Here is a 13432-nt window from a genome sequence, read left to right as displayed (position 1 = left end):
ATTTCTTTCCCCCGTCCTTCTCCTCATCTCCATCAGCAACCCCAGGGGTCCGGTCCACCTCTGGCTTAGAGCCCTCACGTGCAGCGAGACAGTCTCCTTGTTCTCTTGCTCATGTATCAGTCACTCACTTCCTTACCAGTTTCCTAATAAACCACGACTCCTGGGCTACCAGGAGCTCTTTCCATGACTCCCTCCCTCCGTATCACCCCTCCATCCCCCATCCTGCCTCTCTCCTTGAGCTAAGTGTGTTCAAGGGCATCTTAGTTTCTTTTTCATCTTGCTGCAATAAAATATCCTGACCAAAGCAAGGTAGGGGGAAAGGCTGGTGGTTAAGGGGCATGGTCCTTCCTGGGAGGGCGATCGGAACAACAGGAGCTCGAAGCAGCTGATCGCAGCACAGTCAGGATGCGTGCAGGGAACGGGGAATGCCTACTGTCGTTCAGCTCAACGTTCTCCATATACACAGCCCAACACCCCCTGCCCAAAGAACAGTACTACCTACTGTGGACGACCTTTCCCCTTACCCTGCAAGATATTCCCCAGAGGCATGCCAAAGGGCCTGTCTCCTAGGTCTTCTGGATTCTGCCAGGTTGACAGCCAATACTGACCAGGCAAATAACTCATGGCCCGTACGCCTTACTTTTGTGGTGCCTTCTGTAGACTTCCCTCAGCGCTCAGATTCCTTCAGAGCACTTTCCCAAAAGTGGCCACCGACTCGTGCTTCAGCTGTGGCTCTTTTGGCCTGTAGCCTTGTGTGTATTTTCTCTTCTCAGGGGCTTGATGCTGGGGGTGGGACTGGGTCTTTCTCAGCTGACCAATCACGTGAGCTGCTTGCTTGCTGAAGACCCTCCCCTCAGCTGCACACCCTTTCTCTTTTCTTTCTTTCTTTCTTTCTTTCTTTCTTTCTTTCTTTCTTTCTTTCTTTCTTTCTTTCTTTCTTTTTTCTCCCCACACCTGAGTCATGCTCACCTTGTGTTATTTCCTTTTCTGTTGTTGTCATAATATAACTTAGGGCAGAAAGGTTTTATTTTGTCATAGTTCCAGAGTGGACACAGTCCATCATGGTGGGGAAGCTGACTGGTTATCATTACACACACACACACACACACACACACACACACACACTAGCAGAATATTGTCCAAATATGGCCTTGTGCCTGCCCAATCTCCTCAGATTTCCAAAAGAAGTTGGGGGAGGGGGTTGTAGTAGGCTCTGTCATCCTGGGGACATTTGCTTGTGATTCCTGGCCTCTTTTAGGGTGACCACAGGCACCACAGTGAGTATACAGCTGTGTGCACATTTGCAGATTCTACATTGCCCTGAGACTCAGTAAGATGTGTGACTGGGAGAGAAATCTTCTGCTCACTCCCTTTCATCATAAAATTTAAGCTCAGCCACCTGCCACTTGAACCTAAATTCACCTGCGCTTGAGAAATAAACAGTCCAGTGAAGAATGGAGTCCTGAATGTCTCCTGCAGGTGCACAGGACAGCGTGTGCCTGAGGGTCCTGCAGGTGTTCCGATGTTCGTCTAGGAGAGTCACTAGCACCCACTACAGGCCAGGGTCCGCCTCTCCTTTGCGTGACAGGTTTTCTGCGTAATTCTAAGCACTTCCCAACTTAAGTGAAAATATTTGTCTTTCGGGGATTTTTTTCCCCTCTCTACTGAGTGGCAAAGGCCGTGTTTGTTTGTCTTGAGTCTGAAACTGTTATTGACATAGATGAAGTGTTACTTTTATTAGCTGATCGTTACACAGCTTGTATTTGCTGGGTTCCTTTGCATATAATTATGATGGGGAAACCTCCCCGTAAGAGCATCTGTCAATAGTGTAATTGACTCGGCCGTGTTGACTTTTTACTCAATAACCTCCAAGATTGGCCCATCCTTAGACATCGGAAAGCTGCTTATCTTTACATTTGCTGGGCCGTAGCGTGCTCGGGACGCAGCCCCTCACGGTCACTGCTCACCTCTGCGCCCTGCCTGCTTCTGCTACTGCTTTTCCTGGGGGGAATCCCGGCAGGGGTGCCACAGAATGGCTGGAAATGATGTCAAAGTGCCTGCCTGACACCCATGAGATTCAGTTCCTAACACAACAGATAACTATATGAGAGAGATTCTATCTAGCGGAGCACGTGATCACAGACCTGGGAAAAGAGGCAGAGTTCTTTCCACTTAGTGCCCTGTGCTGCCTCCCAGGTAGGGAGGCCACAACCCTGTCGGGTCTGAAACAGTTTAGTTTTCATTTCAAGATCCTTTTTTTAAATACAGAAAGTTGGTTGTGGTTTTTTGTTTGTTTGTTTTTATTTTTATTTTTACTGTACATGTGTGTTTCGCCTTCATGTGTTGCCCACTGGAGACTAAAAGAGAGAGGGTGTTGTGATTTAAGAACGTTGTGAGCCACCACGTTGGTCCTAGGAACTGAGCTGTGGTCCTCTGAAAGAGCATAAAGTGCTCGTAACCACTGAGCAGTCCCCAGGCACTCTTTAAATGTTACGTGTCTGGGGGTGAGGAGCATAGAGGTCAGGGCTATGTGCAGGAGCCCGTTTCCTCTCCCCACTGTGTGAGTTCCAGGGTTTGAACTCAGATCCTCAGGCTTAGCAGCAACTGCCTTTACCAGCTAAGCCATCTCACTGGCCCTTCGGGGCCACCCCGATGAAAAGGACCTGACTCCCCCAGTTTTCCCAGAGGATTGAGAGAGTGGGTATGAGGTGAGCCCTTGTAGGGCAACAGCGTCCTGAGTCTATGCAAAGAAGCTCAGGAAACAGACTCCTGGGTGTGGCTCAGAGAGTCACAGGAGACCTGTGTGGGTCCCATGGATTATTGAGTTTAGCACAGCTGTGAGCCCTGCGCATAATACCAAGTCAGCTCCAGTGCAGATGCTTACAATAGATGTGAGGAGGCCCATAGCCTCCCAGGTCTCCTTCCCACGAACCAGAGGCTGGGTCCTGAACATCAGGAAGTGGCTTTCGCTGAACCTCTGCCACCTTTAGTGCAGGGCAGGCTTGTGGTAAGGCTTTAAGGAGTGATGCAAGTCTAGCCTCAGCATGCACCACCGTGAGGAATTTCCCCGTAGTCACCATATGAGACTGCTTGATTTCATTTGGCTCTCTAAGAACCTTGAAGACATTTCCGAGGAACAGGAAACAAGGCAGCCATTGCTGCTGGTCACACTACCAGTTCTTAAGGTCAGACCATCTGGAGAACCCTTCTTAGCCAGCTCTGCTCCTGGTCGCTTGGAGATGTTCCAAGGGTGTAGCATTGGTGGATCCTAAAGATAGAAGTAGAGGGGTCTCTTCACACACTGTGTTGTGTTATATTGTTGTGTTGTGTTTTGCAAGACCAAGCAGCTGTTGTCTTTTGTCTCTAAAACTGTAACCTTCAAGGTAGCTTCAGAACATAGTACTAAATTATGTGTGTTGGGAGATGTGGCCCCTTTAATCCCAGCACCTGGGAGGCAGAGGCAGGCAAGTCTCTGAGTTCTAATACAGCCTGCTCTACAGAGTAAGTTCCAGAATAGCCAGGGCTACACAGAAAATCCCTGTCTCGGGGGTCGGAGGGAGATAAGTTTCAAGGCAGAAGAAAATATTAAAAAGTGAGGTGGAGAAAGAATCCAAAGAAAGCCATCAGAAAGAACATTAGAGTCTCTCCTGGGCCTCATCCCAGCAACAGTTTTTGCCCGACTCCTCAAGCCCAGTGGTCAGCACCCACTGGGGCATTCTTCGTATCTCTGCTCCGTGGCGCTGGCTAAATGTCTTTGGAAGTTCTGATGGTTCCTCTCTTCCCCCTGTATCTGAAGCTCCTCAGCTCCTGCAGATTCGGGGTAGGCCACTAAATGTGGGAGAGGTTCAGGACCTTCCTTTCCTGTCTGTGCTCTGTGAGAGTCCCACAGTCTTTAAAGGGACATTTGGATGACTTATGGTCATCTCACCAGCCCTTGATCCTGATTTTTTTTTTTTTTAGGAAGTATTGGGCATGATGGTACACGCCTTTCACTTAACCTAGCACTAAGGTGGCTGTAAATTCAAGACCAGCCTGGTCTACATAGCAAGATTTTTAAAAAGAAAGAGAGAAAGAAAATAGAAAGAGTATGTTACAGTAATGACAAGATTCTGTCCAGTCCCACTTTGCTATATCTTATAATTAACAATTTTTGAATGTCATTTCCGGAAAAAAAAATTCTATCACCTTAAACTCACTGAAGTTTTTTCTAACTTTTTCTTTACTATGATGAATTGCGTAATAAATTTGCCACCTCCACACAACACTTTGATTTCTCAGTGCTTACTACCTTGACTCATTGCGTTTTAACATCTTGCTGGAGTGGTACCTGGTATCTCAGACGAGGATTTGCCATTTTGTTTCTGTCGCCCGTCTCTCTAGCTCCGTCCTTATCTGGTTTCTGTGTCAAAATTATGTTAGCCTCGTAAATTAAATTGAGCATTCACTCTCATTAATCACTCCCCCCACCCCTCTCTATATGAAATCTAACGTCTTTATTGCCGAATTGTTGATGGAACTCATTTGCAAAACCGTGTGGTGCTGGCGTTGTCCTTGCAGGATGGTTAGTGATTAGTGTGAGCTGTGTGGTGATTATATGGTAAGTAGGCTAGGTATTTCCTGTTGAGCTAATTTGGTAACTCTGGGAATCTGTCCATTTCCCCAGATATACAAGTATCTTGGCATAAAGTTATTCTCGGTATTTACTATCTCTTAAAATATCTTTCATAGCTTGGTGTTTTTGAAATTTCATTTGTATCTTCTCTTTTTGCTTGCTAATACTGTCATTTTTCTCTTTTTACCCGATTAGTTTAAGAGGGATAGGTATCTTTGTTCAAATGCATGTGTGTATGTGTGTGCATGTGTGTATGTGTGTGCGTGTGTGTGTGTGTGTGTGTGCATGTGTGTATGTGTGTGTGAATCAGGTGAGTGTGGTCCCCACAGAGACCAGAAGAGGGCATCAGATCCCCTGGAGCTAAAGTTACAGGTCATTGTGAGCCACCGCCTGGGTGCAGGGAACTGAACCTGGGTCCTCAGCCAGAGCAGCCCGTGCCCTTAACCACTGAGCCATCTCTCCAGCCCCTTCTTGACTTTGCTATCTCTTTTCCTTTCTCTTTAAACTCTTTTCTCCACAAAGCTTAACATTTTAATTTCCTGCAAACCACAGCCTTGTTGCACCCCGTGATCTTAAGTAGTTTCTACTTTATTCCTTCTATGAGTTACACATATTTTTAGAAGTATATATATGACTTTCCAAACGAAAAAAGGGATAGTATCTTCTTACTCTTCAGTTTCCACTTCACCATTCACCATGAACTTGAATGCACGCTGATGTGAGATTTCTTGGAAATTTGAGACATTGAGGCCTAGTCTGAAAGCCCTAGTACTTACGGTCAAGTATAGACAGATAGTATAGTTTAGTACAGATCAATTTTTAAGTGTTCCATGTGTGCTTTTATTTTTAAAGTGTCTTTTCCATTGTTTATTTGTTTGTATATGTGTTGACACCGTCTATATAACAATCGTCTGTGTGTGCCTCTGTGTGTGTGTGTGTGTGTGTGTATGAGAAGCCTGGTTGGTGCTGAAAGTGATGTGTGAAAATCTCCCCATCACACTGTGGGTTTGGCTATTTCTTCTGGTAGCACTCAGGCTGTAGGAGATGAATTTTGAAGAGGTTTTATTGCAAGTACTCATTTTGAGAACTGCTTCATCTCCCTGGCTAATAGAATATGAGTAGTCCGTTATAATGGCGTCTGGCTTACAACCTGTGCTTTTATTTCCTGTGGCTGCAGCCGCGTGACCCAGCTCTCCCACGTGCGAGGCCTCTCTTCCTCCATTAGGTTTAGGTTCTCCCCTGATTAACAGCGTGCTTCGTTTTTATTTTAAATCCACACTACCAATTTCTACCTTTCCCACTAGAGGTTCTTAGCCTTTTGTTGTTTTGTTTTGTTTTGTTTTTTGGTTTGGTTTGGTTTGATTTTTTGAGACAGGGTTTCTCTGTGCAGCCATTGGCTGTTCTAGAACTCACTCTGTAGACCAGGCTGGCCTCAAACTCAGAAATTCACCTGCCTCTGCTTCCTAAATGCTGGGATTAAAGGCGTGTGCCACCACACCCGGCTAGCCCATTTTTATTAACATATTTGGATTTGCTTCTGGCTAAGTTTGCACAAACTTGTGTTTATCCACAAAAGATGGGAACTCCCGCTTTCCATCCCTCCTGTTTGCAGGTTTGGAAGTTACATACCATGCTTCTCTTTCATCGTCAGTCCTAGGACTTCGGGTGGGAATATCTTAAAATGCTCCATCAGTGTCTTAACTTTGGCCAATACCAAACTTTTTGAATGTTTTCACTTTATTTCTCTCAAATGCTGAGCTAATTTGCCCAAATTCTTGGCTTCTGTTTTGCTTTTGTTTGCTTTTGAGCTCCCCGTAGCTGCAATCCAGTCACCGTTAGCTTACACCTTTGCTAACTGTTTCTTCCTAAACCCCAGGCCTTCTTTTTGACATCACGTTCATGGTTCCCAAGTAAGAAGTTCCTTTAATGAGGGGCTGTTTGTAGTTAAAGCCTTGAGCTTGGGTCTGCTCCTGCTCTGAAAGTCTAAGTTGACAGCCTTTTTTTTTTTTCATCTTGAGAATGTTGTACACACCCATTTGCTGCATTTCCTATAGCCATCTCCATTCCCAATGGTACGTTCTTTCTACCACGTCTGCATCTCTTCGTTGCCCAATTCTTGAGTCTTGAAATGGCAGCAATAGTCCTACTGCCTCGTCCTTCCAAGTCCTTTGTGGTTTGGGTTAACTGGTTAGATGCTGTGGTTTGGGTTAACTGGTTAGATGCTGTTGGTTAGTTGGTTGGTTTCTTTGGGTTTCCTGTGACCTTAGTTGTTTGTTTCTTGGCTTAGGCTTTTGGATTTGATAGTGATAGGTAGGCATGGGTTTCACTGTTTATCCTGATAGCACTTAGTGGCTGTTTGAATCTGTAAATGGGTTCCTTTCTTCTGATCTAGAAAATTCTCAGCTATTAATTCAGGTGTTTACTCTTCCTGTGCCACCCCACTAAAAATCCAGCCCAATTTATGTAAATGTTCTTGTGTTCAGGTTTTGGTCTTTGAGACATTGTCTCATCTAGCAAAGGTTGACCTTGGGCTCTCTATGTAGGTAAGGATGACCTTGCATTCCAATCTTTATCTACCCAAGAGCTTGGATTATAGGCAGGTAGGGGTTTTGGAGCCTAGAGCTCATTGGTGGGTTGGGCTAGCCTGTCTGTGAAGCCCCAGGGATCCTCCCACATCCACTGCCTCAGCGCCGGGATTGTACACGGACTCCACAGCTCCCAGCTTTTACACAGGTGCTAAATAGGCTTCCAGGACCCGGCCACCTCCTCAGCCCAGCCCCTACTCTGGCATTCCCATCTCTTAACCGAACTCAGCTACCGGGTGTATAATTCATTTTTCAGTCCTTAAAAGAGGGTCTTGTGGTATAGCCCAGGCTGGCCCGGAGCTTACTACCCTTCTGCCTCAGCCTCCTGAGCACCAGGGTTACAGGGCTCCCCTATCTCCTGTGGTTCCTCTTCTGTTTATTTTAATCACTGACCTCTCGCTCACGGTCAAGTTGTCTCAGCTTGTGCAGTCTTTGTAGGTCGGGTTCTCTGGTTGTTTCTCTGTTCCCTCTCCAGCTTATAATAGTGTATTTCCCTTGTGCTTAATAGTTTTCTAAAATGATGAACCTGGGTTCTGTGCTCGCTAATTAGTCGGAATTCTCTGCGGTTGGGTTTGAAGTTCATTCTTCCAGAGAAGATTTGCTTTTCAAACTTCTGGAAGCCTGGGGGGACAATGTCCATTTTAACTCCCTTGGAGCGACCATAAAATCCATGAAGCTGACAAAATCAGTTTTCCACACACACCCCACCCCCATACCCCCATTCACCTTACTTCCTCCATCAGTCTGGACTCCTGCCCCGGTCCCTCCTCCATCAGTCTGGCTTCCTGATTGACCCCCATTGTTCACCTTATTTTTAAAACTCTCCATCTGTACGTAGAGATTGGGAAGGGTGGATGGCATCCATCCAGAGGACAGCGCTGGTTCTCCTGCTCCACTAGGGTCCCCAGTGTCATACTTGGGCTGTCAGGGTCGCACAGCAAGCATGGTTTTGCCAGCCCGCATTATCTAGTGAACTCAGAATACCTTTAAAATCTATACCTGCACAGGATCTAACACCTTCTGTGTTGTAATCAGAGAAACCTCTTCTACACGTGCCTCCCTTACCACCTGGTCAGAAGCACAAGTCCCTATCCTGGCCCTTGTGGTCGCCTTTGTAGAAGATCATTGCACTGCCTCGGATCCCCTACTTCCACGATCCTTATGTTAATTCTGTCTGCTTTCCACCTTTGGCAAGGGGTCAGTCAATGCCTTAGGAAGGCTACTCTTCCAAAAGACAGCCAGTAGGTTCCATAGAGAACCAACCCATGGGTACCAGGTAACCTGTGCCATTTAAGTAGGAAGGGGCAAATGATTAAGGGTAGGGAAAAGCACTAATTAGCATAGGCTGCACCTCAGCTTCTTCGTTACAAATGTTGATCATTTTTGGCTTGAACTACTGCTAGGTCTCACTGCCTTTATTCCCGAGTAGTCAACAAAAGAATGAACAACAGGTTTGAGATTCAGAGCACGTGGCTTCATTGGGCCTGTGGTTTGAACTCCTAGGGTCCTGGCAAAATCAGGTGGCTTTCATTTATGCTAATCTGTGATCACTGGGAAGGTCACAACTTATGAATTCAGCCGACACTGAGAAACTGCAGGCATTTTCACTGTAGCGCATGTTAATTCGAATGAATGGTTTGGGGTTTTTGGTTTTGAGGAGGAGACTGTAGCTAGAAATGCACCTTCCAACATGTTCAGGATGGCTGATTTCTTTTAAGCATTTGGTGTCCCGTAATGGCAACCCCCCTGCAGCAGGAGGCACTGGACACCAGCTCAGTGCAGCTGGCCTATGCCAGCAAGAGTCACAGGCCGCCAAGCTATTAATAATTGAAGGAGCTTGTCACTCCCTGCAGAGTTTGGTGTGTAATTTATGGATTATAAACCCGTGCTGAAATCTCCGAGAAAGTTAATTTCATTAAGTAAGAATGAGATCGGGCTATAATCCAGGTCTCACAGCCGAAAGGTGCATCAGTGTGCCTGTCTTCAGCCAGAAAGTCCTGGCTGTGTGTGTGCTGGTTCTGTCTGCACAGCGCACATCCTCCTTGGGACTGCGGGGGGGATGTTCCAGTTGAACCATCTAGTTTCAAGAACTCCATGTGGGAGGGGTCTCGGGGCACTCTGCATTTTTGTTTACCCGTAGAAGGCTGAGCGGGGTGGGGCTCCAAGTCACATGTGGATTACTGTCAAAGGGAGACCCTGGGTGCTCCCTCCCACAGCACAGAATCCAGGACCGTGGGAAACCCCTCTTTCCTGCCCCGCTTATCTACATGGGCTCTCAGAAGAGGTATCTACTTAAAGTAGTAAGCTATCAGGCTTGGAGCCCTGTCTCTCATGGCGTCCTTCCTGACATTTCTCCCTCCATCCACCCTCAATGTTTTCATGAAAAGGAAAGACTCAAGAAGCACTGCCCCTCAGCCAGACCCACCCACTAGGGAGCAAGTTAGGCCTTGTCCTGCCTCCTGCCCCAGCCCTTGGTTTTCTCGCTCCTAGTGTTCGCTCAGCCGAAAGCTACATACATTCTGCTGACCTGTGCTACTGAAGTTGTCCTCAAGTCTGGGGTTATTATAAAACATAAAGATTTGGGGCTGGGAGGTCCTCAGCAGGCCTGACAACCCAAGAGTGATCCCCATGACCCATGCAAAGGGGACAGGAGAGAAGGTCTCCATAAAGTGGCCCTCTGACCGCCACATGTGTCCCCCCACACTAACATCATTCACACACACAACCCAATCATGGCCCAGTTCTCTCGTCCAAATGTATTTGGGTTCCCTAAGAAACTGTTTCATACTTAGGTAGAAGTTTGTTTTCTATTTCATAGTATCTATGCTCAACACAGAAAGATAGGGAAAAGCACGGGTGGAACGTAGGTTTTTATCTGCTTTGGGTAACGATTGAGAGCTAGCTATGCAGTTAATCACGTTTGTCTGTATACCTGTAGTGCTCCCCCAGAATCTGTGCCGACCATGTTTATGCACCCAGTACACAGCCCGAAAAGGAAATCGAGAGGATGAGGAGGGTGTAGAGGGCAGGCGCTAAGGCTCGGGGCTGCATCCTGAAGCAAGCCCTTGCATGATGAGTTCTGGGTTCCTATCCTGGGACTTAACTTTGTCTTTATGCTGGATCCCTTCATCCTTCTGACAGAAGAAGGAGACTCTCCAGGCGATGTACACAGTGGCCATGGGAAACAGCAGGGACCTCATGGTGGGAAAGGAGAGTTAGGAAAAGACAGCGAGCAGCCACAGAGAAAGACCTCCGAGCCAGCCTGGCACACTGTCACCATTTTGCATCCTCACTTTTGCCAGAATATTCCCCATTCCCCGGGTCCCTTTCCCTTTGGCTATAAGTAACCCTCGCCTCCTGAGCTCATCCATCCCACCAGCATCCACCTACCCCGAGCATCTGCTCTATGCCAGCTACATCAGGAAGGCAACAGAGAGCACAGTCACTCTCCCTACCGCAAAGAGGAGACAGGGTGGTCAGTGGCCTCCTAGACATAAAGACACACAACACAAGAAGCAATCCAGGGCCTGAGGGGCACCAGGAAAGCTGATGTGAAGTTCCGGCAGGGAGCCATTTTATCGGGGATTGCAGGAGAGAGCTAGTCCAAGTGGTGCAGCCAGCTTATATTTCGGTTTCAGTACCAACTTCATCCTACACTGTGGCTTTAGTAAGTCACTTCTTAGCACTAACTTCTGAGCTATGTAAAATAAGGAGTTAAACATGATTATGGGCTCAGTGGGGCATCTGTTTGTGGTGAGCTCGAGCCTCACACTTCCATGATTCAGCCTTGATGGCTGTTTTATTGGCTGTTCCCCTGGGCCCTCTCTCACATGCTCAGCGATTGGCAGATTGAGTGGGTGACTGTCATCCAGAAGGCAGGCTCTTTGCCACATGTCGTATTTAGCCTTCTGATAAATGCAGCAGTGCCAGAAGAGAATATGCCATTGACTCTGTGGTGCCCAGCCAGCATCTGCTGGCAGTGGCTTTCTCCACAGTGCTGGGACTGGTGTGTGAACGCTTCGTCTGCCTGTCACCTCAAAAGTATTGTTTTAACAACTCAGACGCACAGGTTTGGAGAAGGTGTCATTGGGAGCGGGGAGGGAAAACCAAGAAAGATAGGACTAAGGATTGGGGCCCCGTCTGCAAAGCTCACACACCTGTTAGCCATGTCTTGGAATTGCTAGCAGGGTTTGCAGGAGCCCAGATGCCCCGAGTCTTCACCAGATGTAATTTGTTGTTCCCTCTCCGTCTTCAGGAATAGCATCACCAGTTGCCGGATGCGGACTGAGAGCGAGCCGCCATGTGGCTCCCCAGTGGTCAGTGGTGATCCGAAGGAGGACCACAACTACAGTAGTGCCAAGTCCTCCACTGCCCGGAGCACCTCTCCCACCAGCGACTCCATCTCCTCTTCCTCCTCCTCAGCCGACGACCACTATGAGTTTGCTACGAAGGGGAGCCAGGAGGGCAGTGAGGGAAGCTTCCAGAGCCATGAGAGCCACAGTGAACCGGAGGAGGAGGACCGGAAACCCAGCCCGAAGGAGGGCAAGGATGCCCTGGGGGACAGCGGATACGCATCCCAGCACAAGAAGCGCCAGCACTTCGCCAAGGCCAGGAAGGTCCCCAGCGACACACTGCCCCTCAAAAAGAGACGCACGGAGAAGCCGCCCGAGAGCGACGACGAGGAGATGAAAGAGGCGGCCGGTTCACTCCTGCACTTAGCAGGGATTCGGTCCTGTTTGAACAACATCACCAATCGGACGGCCAAGGGGCAGAAAGAACAAAAGGAAACCGCAAAAAATTGAAACAAGTCTCTGATTTGTTTTGAACTTATGGCCATTTGGTTTCAGCATGTCAGGAGATTTCTAATGATTTGTGGCAATATCAGCAATTTTTTTCTTTTTTTTTTTTCCTCTTTTCCTTTTGTTGGTTTGGTTTCTTTTCTTTCTTTCTTTATTTCTTTCTTTCTTTCTTTTGTTTTTTAATTTGCCCCCCACTCCTTTGTTTTTGGACCCTTAAAATTTTTCTGTTTAAAGGAGATTGAAGCCATAGAAACTCATATTGACACTCAGCCGTTTTACAAAAGCTTTTCTTTATCTGAATACAAAAACCGAAAGAAAAAAAAAAGCCAAAATTAACCGTTGCTTCCTGCAGCCTGTCAGAAACCTGTGGCTAAACCCACAGGGCTGTCCATGTTAATGCCACAGGGACATGGAGCACCACCTGGGAGGCACGCACGCACGCAGAGTTGTCACTGCTCAGCCCAACCCTTAGGTTTAAAAAGTCCGTTGTGTTTGGAGTGAGGCTGGGAAGCAGTTACAGAGACTGAATAGCCCTTGTCCCCTAGGGGATAACCCCATGCTCTGGCCCTGGCATCCCACAGTACCACAAATGCCATTGGCCTTGCTGTGTGGCAAGCCCAGGGCCTGGCTGCCAGTCCTCTGTGTTTCTTAACCTTGAGCCTGGTAACATCTCCCAAGTTGAATACTAGACTGTTCAGGTATATTAGGTGTCAGTGACTGAGGTGGGAAAACAGGGATCGTTAGAGCCATTGATAACCACTGAATTCTGCTCTATGTTAAATTAAGAAGACTTCCAAAGCCATAAGCCTGAAGGTTGGTCCTGTGTGTGTGTGTGTGTGTGTGTGCGCGCGCGCGTGTGCGCGTGCGCGTGCACACACAAACACACGACTTAAAGGTGATGCAGAAAACAGGCTGTGCCCCTTAACTGCCCAAGAAAAAGCAATCATGCCCAAGAAATGACAGTAGCTGTTAAGAAAAGAAAAGTGGTACAGATTTTTTTCCTCCTAAATAATCTGATCCAAGTTGGGGGGGGGGGGCTACAGAAACTGCCATTAGTATTACAGTGTCTTTTTATGAGATTAAAGGCACATTGATGGACTCAAAAAAGCAAGCAAAAACATGACACACAATACAACTCCTGTACTGTCCTCAAAAAGGGTTTGCAATTAATATCAGTACTCATTTTTTGCAACAAAGAAAAACAGAACAGATCAGTGACTTTCACATTCAGCCAGTGTAGCCAGCAGAAATTTCTGATCCACAAATGCATGGATTCCTTTGAAGAAAAAGAAAAAAAAAAGAAAAAGGAAAAAAAAAAACCACAAAAACAAACTTTTTTTTATTCAAAAATAACAAAGTTCTTGTAAGGTAAATAATGTATTTAGCATGAAGCATGAATTATTTTCATATAAATATAGAGAATAGAGAGAAGACTA

General features: G+C 46.9%; 1 protein-coding gene across 8 annotated transcripts in view; it reads left to right on the top strand.

The window, feature by feature from the left end:
- The window catches only part of Foxn3 (forkhead box N3), a 364206-nt gene extending 350910 nt beyond the window's left edge, over positions 1-13296 (top strand). For 6 of the 8 annotated variants that reach the window (XM_029484506.1, XM_029484505.1, XM_021179586.2 and 3 more), the window contains one exon: positions 11453-13103. In XM_029484506.1, the coding sequence (XP_029340366.1) occupies positions 11453-11999 (547 nt within the window). In that variant the 3' untranslated portion in view covers positions 12000-13103. Of the gene's footprint in view, positions 1-11452 lie in introns of all 8 variants that reach the window. The other 2 variants (XM_029484509.1, XM_021179590.2) reach the window with 1 other exon arrangement.
- Positions 13297-13432: the final 136 nt, after the last annotated feature.

The sequence above is a fragment of the Mus caroli genome, chromosome 12 (genome assembly GCF_900094665.2).
Source record: "Mus caroli chromosome 12, CAROLI_EIJ_v1.1, whole genome shotgun sequence".
NCBI lineage: Eukaryota > Metazoa > Chordata > Mammalia > Rodentia > Muridae > Mus > Mus caroli.
Note: the sequence above shows the minus strand (reverse complement) of the source record. Positions and strands in the feature narration are given on the sequence as shown.